This window comes from Lolium rigidum, chromosome 2 (genome assembly GCF_022539505.1).
Source record: "Lolium rigidum isolate FL_2022 chromosome 2, APGP_CSIRO_Lrig_0.1, whole genome shotgun sequence".
NCBI lineage: Eukaryota > Viridiplantae > Streptophyta > Magnoliopsida > Poales > Poaceae > Lolium > Lolium rigidum.
This window is the reverse complement of record NC_061509.1, coordinates 222,078,447-222,097,183: the sequence shown is the minus strand read 5'-3', so window position 1 is coordinate 222,097,183 and position 18,737 is coordinate 222,078,447. Positions and strand designations below refer to the sequence as shown.

Sequence of the window (18,737 nt, the reverse complement as noted above, 5' to 3'; positions counted from 1 at the left end):
ATGAGGAAGGGATAGAGTACTTACAATGGGTCGGAGAGCAAGCGGGCCGGCTACAGGAGGAGGATGCGCACTGGCGCCGACATGTGGAAGCGGAGGCGGAGCCGGAGCAGCGGTCGGATGACAGGGCGCCGGAGCAGTGGTCAGAAGATGGGGTGCTGACGGAGAAGACGGCCGTCGACGAGCACGGGGTCGGTCAAAGAGCGGTGGCGCGCCATTGGGAGCAGCCGGACGCGGCTGGCCCCATGGCATCGGCGCACGCAACGGGGTGGAGGCGAACCTCGGCGGAGGCTCCATCTCCCGGCTAGAGCCTGCTGCACCCGCCAACATTGTCACCGCCCTCGCCGAAGCAAACCCTAGGTGGCAGGGCTCAAAAAACCCCGTCACGGGATCCGCCGATCGAATCTCGACGGCCTGTAGTGCAGCGACAGCCGCACTCTCGTACCCATACCGACGGGCCTGGAAGTGATCGGAGACGGCCGATTCAACACCGGTACTCGACCGACATCGATTTACGCTACCGAATCGCGGCCGCCTGCCTCGTACTCCTGGACGATGCGTAGCATCATAGCGTTCGGCCTGGTGACCGTCGGGCCGGCGATAGGATCCGTCGGCGCTGGGGCCGAAGGAGGCAGGGGAGGTGGAGGAGGCCATATGCGGCAGTTGATGGAATAGTGGCGTGTGTCAGTGAGGGAGTTGAATGGAGAGAGAGGGAGAGAGAGATAGGAGCGAACCGGTGACTGGAATTGGGAGAGAGGGCCGAGACAACGAGGTGTGCCCGCGTTCTACAAGCGTGCAAGCATTGCACGAGGGCATGCAAAAAATTGAACGACAGCGAGACATGCCGACTGGAAACGGCCGATTCAAACGTTGCTGCTGGGTTTATCCCCAAGTGATTTTCCCCAAGTGATTTGAGAAGCGGTTGAACCACAACGCGAAAACCTTCCGAGCAACCAAAGGCTCGAAATTTGCTGAACCCATGCGAACCAAAAAGCCTCCATGCTACCAAACAGCCACTGGCTTTCACTTTCTGGCTAGCTGGCAGACACTGTGTGCTCTGGTGCACCTATTTATAGCAGGCAACACCGTGTAAACCGGGAAATCTACTTTGGCTCATAGGTGTAGATGTACCTACTATTCAAAATCATATTTCAAAAAATCTAAAATTTCTGAAAAATATATCAGGGTGTACACCCGAACATTCTATGTCCGCACACGAAGTTCGACGGAAAAATATTATTTTCTATGGCCAGTGTAAAAAACAATTTCTAGGGCTCCAAAATAGCTTTTAATGAGACATTTTTTGTCTTTTTTACCTAGTGCACATAAAATGTTTTTTCCTGCCAAAATTTTGTGAGCTAACATAGAATGTGAGGATACACACTCGGGATTTTATTTCAAATTTTTAAATATTTTAAAATAAATTTAAATACATTTTTTATAATAGGTGCATCTAGACCTATGAGCCAAAACACCATCTCCATGTAAACCCACCTATGTATCTACTCTTGCCGGTTGAGCTAGATTAAACAATCGTTGGCCGAACCCCACTAGAACCTACGGAAAAAATAGAGGGCTATTTCGACGTTTTAGCGAGACTATAGCGTATTTAGAAGATAAACGATATGTTATGCATAATTTTCTCACTATGGCGCTAATCTCGCTATTAACAGCGCTAAGTTCACGATTTATTGTAACGTTATAGCATTATAGCGTGCTAAAATATTTATGGAACTAGAGGCAACCCACGAGCCCCCGATTCCAACCTAGCTCAACTCAACCCTAGGTTAGCAACCAACCGGTCGTCACTTTCCACTCCTTAGATGCCGCGACGGTGGCAGCTACAGCAGGCAGCGTCACTCTCCTCCAGCTTCGCCCGGCCATCTCCGTGTGGTCGTCCCGACCAGAATCACCAAAGAACGTGCGCCTCGCCAGGAGCTCAATCTCGACGCCGGTCTTTACCGCTAGGCTGCCTCCTCTTGCACAACACGCGATAGTCATATCTAGTTTTATTCTTGCAGGTTCTCTTCCAACTTAGCCAGTATCGAAGGTAGTTTAGTACTTTATTGTGCTAGTCGTAATCCGTAGACACCATGGTTCTTAGTTCAGTTCAACCATGTACTTCTTAGTTCAGTGTAGTTACGTAGTTCTTGTTTTCCTCATGCATGTTTTGTCTCTATGTGAGGAAGGAAAAATGTGTTGATATAATCCAGTCAAAATTGGTTAATTAGTTATACATGTATTACTGTTGACAAATTTTTTAGCCAATGAAATCTTTCATATACATGCTGTACCTGCCAATTTTTTTTGTGAAAAGCTATTTTGAAAAATAGTGTGCTATTAGCACGTTATACAGCAACTTGCATAGCGTTTAGAGAAGAACCATCTATTTCATTTGGCGCGCTATTTTTCTCCCTGATCATAATGCGTCAATTTGAATTCCATTGAACTCTTGCGAATATATTCAATGTACTCACCTGGTATGTGTAAGCTACGAACTTAAAGCCTCTAACCAGTTTGCCGGAGACGTTGATGGATCTTCCGCTAAATAATTGGATTTTATATTATGAACTTGCCTACGGGCATTGGATGGAGTAATAATGCTTCGGACAACTCCCTCGGTTTTTTAATACAAGGCCAGTATCAAGAACAGAGGGAGATGTCTTGTGCTATAAGAATAGAGAGAGTATGCCTTTCGTTGAATAATTATTTTCTTGGTACCTGAAATGCACCGGGAAACTTCCAACTTGAAACGGGAAGTATGTTACCACGGTGGGCCGCACCGCTCTTGTTAAATTGGTCATCACATCACGAGCTACTTACTACTTGACCTCACTTGTAGTCCCCCTGGCCACCTTGCAATTCATCAACAAGATTGAGAGAGTCTTCCTTTAGTTGGCAAAGAATACTACCACCAACGCTAAATGCAAAGTTAATTGGAAAACGGTTTGCCGCCTCAAGAAACTTGGAGGCTTGCCGTGATGCATTTGGATAAGTACGCCATGGCGCTCCGCCTCCGTTGGCCTTGGCTCGAGTGCAAAAACCCGTCGAAAAATTTGGGTTAGCTCCAGGACCCGTTCTCCGTTGAGGATATGGATATCTTCTATGCCGCCGTCCATATCATAATTGGCAATGGTTGCAAAACACCTTTTGGGAATACCCATGGTTGCATGGAAGGAACCTCAAGGACGCATCTCATTTTTACTCTTCTAATGGAAAATTGTGGAATGTAAATCAAGCCATGAAAGACAACACGTGGGTTACGTCTCCTTGAAGCACCTCGCCCAATTCTTTGAGCTTTGGACTACCCTTCAAAATCTGCAACTTGATGAAAACTTGGAAGACATTACTTGGAAACTCACGGCAAGGGGGAGTACATCGCCAAGTCGGCCTATGAGTTGTAATTCTTTGGATCCACCCTTTCCATCCTGCATAAAACGGCATGGAAAGCTTGGAAACCTCCTAAAGTCAAATTATATGCTTGGATGTTTGCGCAAAATAGAATTTGGACGGTGTACCGGTTACAAAATAGAGGGCGGCCAAATTGTGGCTTATGTCCCCTTTGCAAGCAAACTACGGAGTCAGTTTGCCACCTCTTCGTCCATTGCTACTACACCATCCGACTTTGGCAATATATAAACATTTGGTTGGGCCTCCCCGATATCAAACCAACCCAATGGACACGGCTCTCGTTCGACAATTGGTGGAGAATAATGGCGGCCGGTTGCACCCCTAACACAAGGCCCATTGCCTGCCTACCCTTGCTCGTCACTTGTGAAATTTGGAACGAAAGAAACGCTCGGGTGTTCCACAACGAGCATGAGCCCTCATCCATAGTCCTAGATTGTGAGCCCGATTGTGGGTTATAGCGGGCGCTAAGCATTTGGGTGAAATAATGCCAGGAGAGTAATCTCTTGTATCGCTCACTTTGTTCGGACTATCTTGTCAAAAACTTCTTCTTAATTAATAGATTGGGACAAAACTTTTACTTCCGTTTTTAAAAAAGATGAGTTCATGGCCTTGTATACAAAAACAGAGTGAATATTTCTTGCTGTTATTATGCAATGATATGTGAACTATTGTAAGTGTGTGTACTAGCAATATTCATGTGACTAGTACAGAATACACAGGACACGAACTGCCTTGGGTCTGGGTCAGTACCAATGGAAAAAAACTGCGAGCGCGTATTCAGAGAGTCCATGCTCAATTTTCTTATGTTTACTCGCTATGATTCTATTTGGAAAATAGCATGCTATATCACGCTAAAACATTGTAGCTAAACGCTACTTCAAATATAGCACGCTATTTTTTTCTTTGGTGGGTGTGGAGTAAGTGAGCATATGATGAGGGTGTGGAGTAAGTGGACATATGATACAAATCTTGATTGTAAAACATAACTGATCACGCTAAAACATCTCTATATTTCACTATATCTTTTATTTTTGCTAAAGTTATTTATTTTTGGCTATTTTCAAAAGCTATTTCAAAATATAGCACGCATCTGGAGAAGGGCCACGGTAAATAAAATAGCGCGCTATTTTTCATTGGTCACCACACAACCGCTACTATTATCAAGAAGTTGTAAAAGTGATCACCGAATAGAAAATTGGCAATGAATCTACATTCAAGTTAGTCAGACTGTATTATTTAACTTTGCAAGCAAGAAAGTAAATTGAATTGTTAGAAACCTGAAATATCACGAAGCCTTCATCCTGAAACAATCATGTGTTCATATACATAAAGGTTTTTTTTTCGAAATGGGGAGTAAAACCCCGGCTTCTGCATCATGATGATGCACACGGCCTTTTATTAAGAAATTCACGAGTATTATATAGTTTATTACATCTCAAGCATCACCGAGGATTGAAACAAGAATCAACCATCGGAAGAACAAAGCAAAATTAGACTACTCATCAATGTAGCCGCTTATTGTGCCGCCAGCCAGTCTGGCACAAGATATCCTGAGCGACCGTCTGGAGCCGTGTGCATCCAGTAGCCATAGCATCCCGCTGTCCCTCCGGTGACAGAAGAGCCCACAACTGAACCCAATGTGCCACCATATGGATAACCTGCAAAAAGTGAAAAGATTGTTTTTTGTTAAAAATAATGTCATTCCTCGCCCTCCATATACACCAGCATAAGGCCGAAACTCTGAAGGCCTTAGATTGTCTATCAACTCCATTTAACCAATTACCAAACATATTTGTAATATTGGCTGGAGGTGGGAGGTCAAAAGTGAAAGTGACCGTGCGCCAAAGTAGTTTAGCTAAAGGGCAAGTGATGAAGAGATGTTCAATAGTCTCCTGTGCCCCACAAAAAACACATTTTGTACACCCATTCCACCTTCTTTTAGCTAAATTATCTTTCGTAAGTAACACCTTATTACTCAGAAACCACATAAATATTTTTATCTTAAGAGGAACTTTAACTTTCCATAGGTATTTTCGTAGAAAGGGAGTGTGGTCATTCATAAGATCCTCATACATAGATTTGATCTGAAAACAAACCGTTGGCTGTTAAATTCCAAATAAATCGATCATTCTCGTCATTTAAAGTAACCCCCATAAGTTTTTGGCATAACCGTAACCACGAGTCCATTTGTTTCCCACCAACAACCTCCTGAAACCGATATTCAGTGGCGTTTGTGATAACACTTGAGCTACTCGTTACATTCTTGTGATGCACAATATTATATAAGGATGGGTATTGTTCAGCTAGTGACTTTTTTCCTAACCATGTATCTTCCCAAAAACGAGTTGCTTCACCATTACCAATCTTGAGGTATCCTCTACTGAAAAAATCGTCTCGCACCCCCATCAAACCTTTCCAAAAGGGAGAATCTGTAGGTTTAGTTTGTACCCCGGTAATGTCTTGTGTCTTAAATATTTATTTTGTAGCAATTCTTGCCACATCCCCTCCTCATTAAGAAGTTTATAAAGCCACTTACTCAATAAACATCTATTCTTAAGTTCCAGAACCTCAATACCTAAACCCCCTTGCTCTTTGGGCCGACATACAATATTCCATTTTGTAAGTCTATATTTTCTTTTATTTTCATCGGATTGCCAAAAGAATCTAGACCTATAAAAATCCAATCTTTTCCTTACCCCAACAGGTATCTCTAGAAAAGATAGCATAAACATAGGTAAACTCGTTAAAATTGAATTGATAAGGACAAGTCTATCCCCATAGGATAGTAATTTGCCTTTCCAGCATCCCAATTTGCATTCAAACCGAGTTTCCACTGGGTACCAATCAGAATTCCTGAGTTTTCTGTAATGGATATGAATACCTAAGTATCTAAAGGGTAAGGAACCAGCGTCGCATCCAAAAATCTGCTTATATTGGTCCTCCTCTCCCTTTGCCTTCCCAAAACAAAAAATCTCGCTCTTATGAAAATTAATTTTAAGCCCTGAGAGTTCTTCAAACAGGCATAAAATTAACTTCATATTAACAGCTTTCATAAGGTCATGCTCCATAAAAAGTATAGTGTCATCGGCATATTGTAGTATAGAGATTCCTCCCTCAACAAGATGAGGAATAAGTCCCCCCACTTGCCCATCATTTTTTGCACGTTCAATTATGATGGCTAACATATCCACTACAATATTGAAAAGTAACGGAGACAATGGATCACCTTGTTGCAACCCTTTTTTTGTTTGGAAATAATGACCAATATCATCATTCACTTTTACCCCAACACTTCCCCCTTGAACAAATTGTTGCACAATTCTACACCATTCTGGAGCGAATCCCTTCATTCTCAATGTCTGTTGTAAAAAAGGCCATTTCACTTTATCATAGGCCTTCTCAAAATCGATCTTAAATAAGACCCCATCCAATTTCTTACTATGCAACTCATGAATTGTCTCATGAAGAATGACCACCCCTTCTAATATGTTCCTCCCTGGCATAAAGGCAGATTGTGTCGGTTTTATAACACGTGGGGCAATCCCCGTTATACGATTTGTGCCAGCTTTAGTAAAAAAATTGAAACACATATTCAACAGGCAAATAGATCTATATTGTTGAATTTGGACCGCATCCTCCTTCTTGGGTAATAAAGTGATGACACCAAAATTCAATTTGTAGAGAGGCAAATCCCTAGTACTAAACTGATTAAAAAGCGCCATTAAATCATCCTTTATTATATCCCAACATTTTTGGTAAAACTCCGCAGGAAATCCATCCGGACCTGGAGCTTTATTACGTTCCATCTGAAATAGCGCATCATGAACCTCTTCCTCAGAAAACTGTGATATCAAAATATCATTCTCAACATCAGATATCTGAGGAATGTCCTGCACTTCTTCTTCAGCCAACGAGATATTATTCGGAACCGGTGCCCCAAATAATTTCTTATAGAATTCAGTAATATAGACCTGTAAATTGTCCTCCCCAACAATGGTTCCTTCTTGTTGTTCTAATTGGAAGATTTTCTTTTTGCGATGTTTCCCATTTGCAATCAAATGGAAATACCTTGTATTATTTCCTCCCTCTTGGATGTGTTTCACTTTCGCTCTTTGAGCCCATTTAGACTCCTCTTCTCTCCTTAATTTATTTAGATCCTCATTTGCCTTTTTTTAAACTGTCCTTTGCGATAGTGTCAAGATATTTGTTTCAGCTTTCACATCCAAAAAATCAATTATCCCCAATAACCTATGTTTCTCTTTTTTGTACTTCCCGCTTTGATTTTTCGCCCATCCTCTAAGAAATTTTCTTACATGCCTAAGTTTATTCAACCATACCTCCATCGGATTTAAACCCACTATCACTGAATTCCATTCTTTTTCAATCATCTCAATAAAACCTTCTTGTCGCAACCAATGCAACTCAAAGGAGAATTTTCGCTTATTGCCCAAGTGAGCCTTCACTCCAGAATCAATAAGAATCGGTGTATGGTCCGAGTCCGCCCTTGTCAATGCACGAACAGTGACAAGGGGAAATTTTTGTTCCCAAGAAATGGAAGCTAGGACTCTGTCTAGCTTTTCGTACGTTGGTTCCTCTCGACGACTCGCCCACGTGAACTGTCTCCCCGAAAGAGCAATTTCACGCAAGTTCAAATGTTCGATAATCGCATTAAACACAAAAGGCCAACGCGCTCTGAAATTATTATTTTTTTTCCTCCGGCTTTCGAATAATATTGAAATCACCACCTACCAACATAGGTAATGTTTCTGACTCACAAATTCTCACTAATTCGGCCAAGAATTCTGCTTTATGTGCATCTTGGGAAGCCCCATAGACTGGCACGAGAATCCATTCAAAACCATCTCTTTTACACTTGACATGGAGTTTTACACAAAAGTCTCCAGTGCTCACCTTTATCACCTCAAGAGTGTCTGAATTTATTCCAACTAAAATACCTCCAGACCGACCATGATGTGGTAAACAAAACCAAGTGTAACTATAACCCGCCGCAAATTGATTTAAAAAAGGAATAGAGAAATTAGATCTTCCAGTCTCCAATAAGGCTACAAAATCTAATTTATGTTCTCTAATAGCTTCTTTAACAAATAAATGCTTAGTGGTATCCCCAAAACCTCCAGGATTCCAATTCATTCCTTTTAAATTATGCATTAGGAAAATTGTTTTTTAATTATTTTCCTAGTACTTTTACGAATATTATTTGTATAGTAAGTTTTTTTCACCCTAGCTTTCTTTTTATTGACTACTGGATGTAGATGTTCCAAACGATCATCCAAATCCAGTGGGATGCCATCATCCTCAATCAAATCTTCACATAAGGTAGAAACTTTAGACATTACCAGAGTTGAAGGATCCTCCTCTCTATTCACATTCTCTTCTACATTTTTTTGTAAAATTGTTAAAATTCGCTCTTCTTCTAGCATCTTAATTCCTCTAATAGATTTTGCGATCTCCCCTTCTGAATGCCCTAAGGAAATACCCAATCTATTGGCTTTATGCATGATTTCAGATTCCGATATATCAACAATAGAGAACTTAGGAGATGAAGACTTACCTGCACAAGGAGAAACATCTCTCAACTGTGCATTTAACATCGCCTTCTCCATCTGGGGCATGTCCACATCAATATGGCCCCCCAACCTCTGACTAGTCCTCACACACGAGGGTTTAGGAATACCCCCAAAAGCAATAACCTCCTCCATAGTATGACGAACTAACACATTATCAGAGGCACATTCTATTAGAGACAGGGAAACATCAGTTTTTGCAGGAGATGGTGTAATATAAGGAAAATCTGAAAGCTTACCATCAATCACTGGAGGTGAGGCAATCCCCATCCTGCCCTGGAAACTAATGTTGCTAGACTCCCCCTTTGTAGACACCGAACCCTTATTTGTAGACCCTTCATTAGCCATTTCCAATGAATTAACCAATTTGGGCTCCACAACCGACCCTACAACATCAAATTCATTATCATCAGATAAAGAGCAAGACGAATTATCAGTACTATTTATATGAACTTTCCCCATATCAAGTATATAATTATCATTTTCATCCATAGGAATAGCTAACATACTCTTGTCTGCAGAATTATCATGCATAGCCAATCCCCCCTTCATCACAGCAGGTGCAACAGTGCCAATCGGTGGCCAATCATTGGCACCGATCCCAAAGACTGATGAATCTGCCTTTGTCCCCATGCACTTGATCTTCTGCGGCAACGGAGAACCAGGTGCTACCACCCGACGCCCAACCATCGGCGCAGAAGATCCCCCCACGCTGTTGCTCCTGCTCTTGGCCGTCTGCACATGGCCGACCGAGTCAGCGAGATTCCCGCGCACAGCATGCAAGGCCGGTGACAGGGGACCACTGGAGCCCATCTGAACCAGTGGCTGCTGTCGGCCAAACTGCTGCGGCGCCACTCCATTGGTCGCCAGCAGCTGCACCGGACAGGCAGCGACAGATCCCGAGGGAACAGTGGCCAACTGCTGCCCAATAGCAGCCTGGCAGTCACCAGTTGCGTCAGAGCCCTGAAAACATTCCTTTTGCATCATATCTACATCAAAAGTCGCGCGCACTTCGTCATTTTGTGGAACAAAAACAGCATGAGATATAGCGTTGCACAAGTGATCATTTTGATTCAAATTTTTTACATCAGAACAAATACCTGTAGGAGCAAGTTTTACATGCAGCGTTCCAATTTGTATTGCATCTAAATTGCACAATTGCTCTTGCATTCCCTCAACCCCATTATGCATATGAGAATCCTCTTGTTCATCATTCTTGGATAAATCTTCCATGTCATTTCCTTTTTTGTCAGTCTCCATATCATGACCTCCCTCATGCTTCTCATCACCCTGATTTGCACCATCATTATCATCAGAACCATTGTTTGCATCCATCATGTTAACTTCATTAGATTTCTCCTCAAGTTCCACCTCAAAACGGAGTTTAAAGAAACCCCTCCTGATGAACATGTCACTATCTGCTGGGATGAGCCTATGATCAAGACATCCAATCTTGATTCTAAGCTCTTTATTTTTGCGAGTATAGGCCATATCAATATCAAGTGTCTTACCAAATAATGTTCCTACTCCCCATAAAGATAAGTAGTCCGTCCTAATATCCGATGGCAACCCTGAGACCCTCACCCAGACTTCAGGGAGCATATACGAAGGCTCCTCCAATGATGACCATATGTCAAAAGACAAAGAAGACTCTCTATCTGTACAGATGTACGTGCCAAAAAAATTCAATCTTTGAACCTCCAATTTACTAGGGAACTTAACACGAAATACATTATCTTTTAGATGAAAGACTTCCCAAACAAACTTTTCAGATGGTACAATCTTCTTCAGCTGCTCAATAATCTCTGGTATAGTCAACACATCTCCATCCACTGTCACTTTGGCCAATTTTGGATTTTCTACCTTGGGCTTAAAGGCACCACATTGCAATTCAAAAAACATAAGTGCCTCATTGGCATATCCATGGAGAATCGCAGATGGTTTTGGTGCATTCAACAAGTGGCAAGCTTGTGTAGCATGATGGATGGATTCGCAAATGTCGCAAAAAGGCGCAGGACAATCATCTATGTAATGTCCCGGCTTCTTGCAACGAAAACAACTCGCTCTATCATCCTTCTTCTTCTTCAAAGGACTCTGATCTTCACTCTCTTTTCCTTTCGCAGCATTCTCGATTCCCTCTGTCACCACCTGAGCATTCCCCGGTTGTTGCACACTCGGTTTGGGCACCGCCACTGGCGCCTCCAAATGTTGTTCACCGGGTACAGTAGCAGCAGCACTAGTACTGCCCACCCCAATAGCAGTGGAAGGCTGTACAATCGGCACTTCGGTCACCTTGGTAGCCGCCGTAACCGCAGCGACAACAGCCTGGACAGTTTGCTGCAAGAACTCAGCGTCAAAACTGTTCTGCGCAGATCCCTCCGTCCCCTGTCCACGGGATCGATTCACAAACTCGCCACCACGCCCAGAATTCCATCTGTTATTATTTCCTCCATGTCCAAAACGATCAGAATTGTAATTGTATGAACCCCCTCTCTGAAAACCAGCGTTACTACCTCTATTGCCCTCATACTGTCCATTATGCATATTACCGGATCCACTAGATTCACCTTGCACAAAGTTGCGGCCACCACCGAAACCAGAGAAGGCGTTACCTTGATAGCCACGACCTGCGCCATACCCCGATCCTCCTCGGCCAGGGCCTTGACCATGGCGTCCCCTTGGAACGAATCCTCCCCTTGCATTACTGAAATTTGCACGGCCACCACCATAGCTCCCTCGCCCTGGATTGAATCCACCCCTTCCTGGGTTGAATCCCCCCCTGCCATTGTCGCCGTTCATCTCGACACGGCGTCGGCGAACGATAGGAGCCCCAGTACCGCACTTCCTCCAGGTTAGCCCTAAAAACTTTTGGAAAGCCTGCCCAGCGACAGCGTCTCCAACTTTGACAATCGTAGGACCCCGATCAGATCGCACACCGTTCGATACAGCAGCCTGGGCAGCACGTTTTTTCATGGAAATTGGGCCATCCAGACGCACTGTGCTGTTGGCACAAGCCCGCAACCCGACTAGGCCCAAAGCATGCTTTTTTGAAATCGCCGTTTTTTTCGGATCTTGAGCTCTAGCGTCGGACGCCGGCGACCAACGTCGCCGACGAACGACCGACCACCCCTCCGTGGTATCATCGAAGAAAACAGATGGCTCCAGAACTGGCATTTTCTTACTGACTGGCTCCCTTTGTTGAATGCCCAACGGCAAAGATGGGGAAGAGATCGTACCTTCGCAGGTGTTGAAATTGAAAACCAGCGCTGCTCTAGCCGCCGAACGCTGTCCATCACGGCGCGTGATCCTCTTCCGATGGCGTCGAGTCAGCTCCGACGATCTCTCAGTAAGATCTGCGTCAGACACCGGCGACGGCGTACGACACAGATAGGCTATCGACCTGTCTCCGACTCCCACAGACTGGGCGCCAACTCCTTCCCCGTCCTTGTCTCCGTCGTCGTCCCCCACATCTTGGTCCTCATCAGGATGCAGCACCCAGAAACGGCTACCAGATAACCGCTCCGGCGAGCCACCGCCGTCCTCCCGGGCCGTTGGCTCCCTGACCGGCGTGTGGGTGGCGAGATCGCCCCCCGTGTCGCCAGACAGGGTCTCAACGGTCATTTTTGTTTGAGTGCATAGTATGTGCAGCCACGGGGGTGCTCTTGTGCGCTTCTAATTCTTTACTTTCATTCCATACGTACCGCGTACCAGAATTTGAGCCCCAATGACCAGACTCATAGACTGGTGAGATATCGTCCCTAAATTTCTATGTTTTGGATGTTGTTCAGCTATATTCCATTTACATGAAATGTGTGCTGATCCTAGTTACCTCTCCCCCACCCCACCCCATTTAGTTCACGAAGTCAAACTGTAGGTGTTCAGTGGTTGTACCATAAGTGTTAAACCTGGATTGTTCATTTGTTCCCCATAAAAAATGCCAGGATTCTTAGTTTGTGGAATCAAAAGCCGAGTCTTCGACATGGTTGCAAATTATGATTTGTTTTCAAAAGCCTGACAAACACGTTCTTTATCCTGAAACAGCAACATTTAATATGGCGGAAATGATATGCATATGAAGAACATGATTGTTAGGAAAGTTTCAAGCCAGATTATCCAATACGGGGCAGTCTAGAAATCTAAAAATATATAGATACAGGTGTCGCTGTTCTAGTCTTAGAAGACAGGGACATTGACGTTGGCATAACTCAGAGATAGTGTCTGGCTGACTGCGCTGCATCACAGATAAAGATACGATGGTAAATGTACTCTAGCAAGCAGCCTACCTCACTGCATCCACGGGGATGTGCGTCGTTTCAGTTTTCCTCATAACATCCTGGCGATCACTCTCTACATACTTTGCGTTGTCAAGTCCTTCCCTGACTTCGGCATGAGAGAATTCGCCCAGTGAGCCCAGCCACATCTCATCGGCACTATGCTTGGTCAGCTAAGAACTTCGACAAGCTCTTGGAGGAACAAAGTGTCATATGCACTTCTGCACCACACTAGCAGGATGGTCTATTCAGGGCACTGTGAGATCTTCACTCTGACCCAGCTGTCATCAAGCATTTCCTCAAGAACTTCGCTAAATACAGTAAGGTCATTCTCCATACTGACCATCTATGTTCCTCCTCTACCTTTCTTAAAGATTAATAAGCTAATTGGTAGATAATTCATTCTCAATTCCAACGATTAAATCTTGAAGATCAATAAAATAGATGATCATATAAATTTTTGAATTGTTTCTAAGTCTTAACTACGTGTTACAATTTGCTATGATTGAATAGGGTTCTCTTGCAAGGTAGTGAGAACGTTCAGCTTTCAGTTATCAAGTTCACACACAATAGTCCAGCAGTCAAACAGCTAATGGTGCAACAAACAGAGCAATCTTCAATTCAAAACTGGATGACTGCTACATATTGCCATCTAAACTAACATAGAAAAATAATTAATAATTGACAAAAACATACACTTATCTTGCAGATCGTGTGGGTGTGCAACTCCGCATTGTTGCCCTGTGAATCTGTTGATTACATACCAACCAATGAGGATGCAAGTTATCAGGAAAAAAATTGTTTAAAAGTCGCCGATCAGAATATGACACACCAATCTGCAGGAGGTCCCAAATGCATCCTTTGGTCCTGTGAGCTACCCTGCTTATGACATATTTTTCGCATGCCCAACAATAGATTTGCCCAAATTCTGTATGATAAAAAAACACAAATAAAGAACTCTGAAGAAGGGCTCACCAGACTTGAGTTATTGCTGCAGGACCAAAACACTACGGTTCGAGCTACTGCTATCAGAATAAAAATGGAAGGCACAAGTTGCCATCTTCCCATAATCTTTATTAGAACACATCAGACAAATAAACTAGAAAGGCAGCGATAACAAACTATGAATTTCACTGCAAGATTGAAACAAGGATCATAGAATTTAATACCGAATCTTCGAATTCATATATGCAAATGCCAGTGATTTCAAACAGTGGTAATATGAGTACTTGCTAAGTGCCAAGCTAACTAAACAGAGACAGCTAGGTCAACCATCATGATTTACAGTTTTACACTACAAGAGAGGTCTGCCTAATAGTTTGGCATCCTTGCGAATGGCAGTTTCGAGCTCCTTGGACCTGACGGAGATTTCTGTAAGACAGGAAGTGTTAAGATCCAGACGTGCAGCTGCGCCAGCTTGCTGATGGATTTTGCCGCACAGAGTCATCCAGTCAGCTCCGTCCAGGGCATTGTAGAACGGGCATAAGAGCGATGCGACCTCAAAAGCATCAATCAATGGCAGGTCTGGTGATATAGTAACCTTATCGATCTTGCGCTTCTTGAGAGACTCACTGGCCACCACAGCCGTGGCCATGCTATTGACGCAGAACGGCCCAAGCTGCGGACGATTGATCCGGAGGCGCTTGGATTTTGTCTCGGTGCCGACCTTGAAGCCGGGCCCGGTGCCTTGGGCGACGCCTCCATCGGCGACTGCAGAGCCTGATATTGGAGCGCCGATCTTTAAGCTGGGCGTGGCGTCTTGGCTGACGCCGCCACCGGAACTGCTCGAAGGGGGGGCTTCCTTTTGAAGCCGACGAGTGCAGAGGCCGGTCTTGGAGCAGTAGCCCCTGCAGCGCAGTCGGGCGCGGCGTCTTGGGCGACGTCTCCGGCGACTGCAGAGGCCTCGCCCCCAAATGTAGGGCGGATCAGGCGGCGGCGCAACCTCGCCGTGGTAGTGGCGGTCGTGGCGGTAGCGGCGGCGGAGACCTTCGAGGTAGCGGCCGTAGAGGTTGCGGCGGCGGAGGGCTTGGAGGTAGCGGCCGAGGCGGCCGTAGAGGTAGCGGCGGCCGTGGCGACCGTAGCGGCCGCGACGGTGGAGGCCTTGGGGGTACCGGTCGTAGCGGCCGTAGCGGCCGCGGCGGTGGAGGCCTTGGGGGTACCGGCCGTGGCGGCCGTAGCGGCCGCGGCGGTGGAGGCCTTGGGGGTACCGGTCGTGGCGGCGGTGGGGGCCTTGGAGGTACCGGCCGTGGCGGCGGTGGCCGTGGCGTTGGCGTCGACGGGGGCTCGCCCACCGGAACCAGCCGGCTGGTCTACGTCACCCGGAGCGGTGGTCGGGGAACCGCCTCGCTCACCCTTCTTCATCTTTGCTGGAAGCTGGCCGGCTATTCTGACGACGCCGGTGAGGGATTCGTTTCTGGTGGCCGGTGGGGGATTCGTTTCTCGTGGGCGGTGGGTGGGTTCGTGAGGGCCAACTGCGATGTGGGCATTGTATTTATTCCAGATCTTGGGAATCCACGAGCATGGGAGCAATGCTGGCCCAATTTGTTTCATGGGCTGGCCCAATTTGTTTCTAGTAACTCTGTTTCGTCTTTTTTATATTTATATTTTACTAAGAAAGAAAAAGGAAATCCCTAAAAAAATCAATTAAGTCTTCGCGCACGACACATGGTGCACCGTGGCGCAAGAAAATTCCCTGAAATAACTTAAGATTGTTGGTTCAAATTATGAACCGTTTTCTTTTTGAGATGTCCATATCGGTATCTTTAAAATTAGATCTCATGTTCATAGGTTTTGTGAAAGAAAATGTACTTCTAAAACTATCACGTCTCTACTTTGGATGTACTAGTTATACTTCGTGTTTCGAGCATCTAGTGTACTTCGGGGTTCAGCACATTTGTATTTCGGGTTTCACTAAGAATGTACTTCAAATTTTACCACGTTCGTACTTTAGGTTTCAACACATTTATTTTTTAATAATAAATGTTCATTGTATAGAATAGTTGCCTAGTTAAGCATATTTCTAGTATAAATAAGCACTAGTGATTAAGAAAAATAGGTTTAATTATGTTTCTAAGCATCTCCCTAAACAACTTGCATTGTACATGGCCTTAAGGAGTTCATATACGGAGTAGGAAGGATGGGGTCCATGATTTTGGGGGTTGATTAATCCGTCACATCCTCAACCGCAACAACCACTTTTCCAACGCCCTATCTGCACGTGGATCTACCATGTTAGTTAGCGATGTTTCCTCCTAATCGAGTGCATACTTTGGAAGAGCCGCACATGTAACAATAGGACAAGCCGTGTGAAAGGGAACTTAGAGGAGTTGTTCATGGGACGCGGCGAGGAGGAAAAGGAGGTAATACAACTACACTACCTCCAACATGCTACAGTGACTTTCACACCTAAGTGTCTAGTGGTAACTCCGTAATTTATAACGGAAGCAATCATTTTTATGTTGTATAGAAATTTTAAGTTGTGCTAGCATAGCCTACTAGTATCCATGAAAGCATGTCACCTTTTCACTGGCTTCACAAGGATATATATCTATGCTCGTGGAAGCAATCATCGCTAGAGCTGTCGTAGGCCCCAAAACCGAACTTCACTAGAATTATTTCTTGATGTCGGGCTCTGGCCCGAAACCTCACAAGGATCACCATCCAACGCTCATGATCATACCATCATTCGTCATCGAAAAGTAAATGCAAGAAAAAAAACAAAAATCATCCAAGCATAGGAACATAGGGTAAAAACATGCACCAGATGCTAATCACACCATAATTAATCCTACTTAAATCAACATTTCCCTTAGCTAAATCATGGAGCATTTTCCTAATCTCGAAGGCTCACCTCATTGGGGAGTTCCTAAAAGGCAACAGGGAAATGGTTATCGTTCTTCATTTCCAAACGTAGGTTTGCTCCAACTCAAAACCAGAGACTTGTGTTAAAAAATGCAAAACTAATTGCGTTTGAAAATCTGCTTAATTTTAGGCAGCGTCGCACATGCAAAGCATGCATGCGGTTAGCGAGGTATAAGTAGGCGGAGGCGGATGCCCGCTGCGCCCCCCAATCTTCTCCTTCCTCCGGTTTTCCTTGCCTGCCTTTCCTCTCATCCCGGGGGAAATTTTGCCCCGAAAAAAACTTCCTGCGCTCCATTTCCATTCAAGGGGGCAAAATTTTCTCTCGCGTCTCCAGCTGAAGCGAACCGCCTCCCGTCAACAACCATGTCGGTGAGCGCATGCATCCATGAAGATCGATCGTGTGTTGTTCAATCTTGTGTTGCTGGAATGTATTGATGCAGAGGCCGGAGATCTTCCCCTTCTCCTCTCCAAAACAAAAGTGTTGTTGTTACATGACCCATCGAATCGAGATGCATATGTTTCATTCCATCGATCTCGCAGTCAGGTGCCATGCGTTAACAAATGCTGATCGATCTAATTTCTTTCTTCAGATGGAGGCTGGTCGCACCATCCCCAAGTTCGGGCAATGGGACGTGAACAACCCGGCCTCCGCCGACGGGTTCACGGTTATCTTCAGCAAGGCCAGGGATGAGAAGAAGGCCCCCGTCACCAACGTGCACAAGATCAACAGGTCTACCGACAGCAAGGACGGTAGGACCGAGAAGATTAACTCCTACAACAACAACAACTCCAGGGCCAATACATCGGTACACCTCCTCTCCAAAGTTTAAAATATCTGCGACTATTTCCCCGCACTAAGAAAGCTATGGCAAAGAGCTAAGCAATTTAGCGTTTTCTACAAAACAAGAAAACTTCTAGAAAAATTAGGCATCAAATGATCCTATCATCTATAAATACGAAAAGAAATTCAATGATACAAACTTGTACTGAACAATAATGATAATTGTAGTAATAAAAATGTTGCACCAATGCATATTATAAATATGGAAACACTTTGGGCTTAGCGGGAGAAATAGCGCTATTTATTTAGCGTTTTAGCACGACTTAGGAACTATTAGCGGGAGATTCTATTTAGCGCTAAAAGGTTGTGATTCCACTATAGCAAGAAGAGATAGTGCGCTATTTGCTCATCTCCATCGTAGACCTCCACCCCAAAGGGATAGATGTTTTCTTTATATTTTTTTGTCTTGCAGATTCATTGTCTAGCTTGTCTTAACCTGAAGCATCTGAATGCTTTTCTTTCAGAAGAAATGGTTCTGCTGCGTGTCGCCGAGCCCCACGCAGCCTTGAGCCAGGAGGAGGAAGGGATCCAACGGAGTGTCGTGCAAATGCGATGGGATGGAGGAGAGGAGTGTCAATGCCGCTGCTTCGTTTATAAACATACTACTATCGTACACAAACACACACTTGGCCACTTCGGAGATGAGATGAAATGTTGATGTAATTCTGTGATGGTTGTACGTGGCCCTGTCGTTGGCACGGCATGGCCGTTATGTATGACTTTCGCTTAAGAGCTCATACCATACTGGTATATCTGCTTTGAGATGTTCTT

General features: G+C 44.6%; 1 protein-coding gene across 1 annotated transcript; it reads left to right on the top strand.

Annotated features, from left to right (window-relative positions):
* Positions 1 to 17,408: 17,408 nt before the first annotated feature.
* Positions 17,409 to 18,475, top strand: LOC124690583 (protein NOI4-like). Its single transcript, XM_047223949.1, has 3 exons — positions 17,409 to 17,494; positions 17,716 to 17,931; positions 18,431 to 18,475. Exons 1-3 carry the CDS (start codon positions 17,489 to 17,491, stop codon positions 18,473 to 18,475), a joined length of 267 nt encoding a protein of 88 aa, XP_047079905.1. The 5' UTR covers positions 17,409 to 17,488.
* Positions 18,476 to 18,737: the final 262 nt, after the last annotated feature.

Excerpts from the sequence above, each read along its gene's own strand:
- LOC124690583 (XM_047223949.1), top strand. Across the intron at positions 17,932-18,430 it reads ACTCCAGGGCCAATACATCG|AAGAAATGGTTCTGCTGCGT; the intron begins GTACACCTCCTC and ends CTTTTCTTTCAG.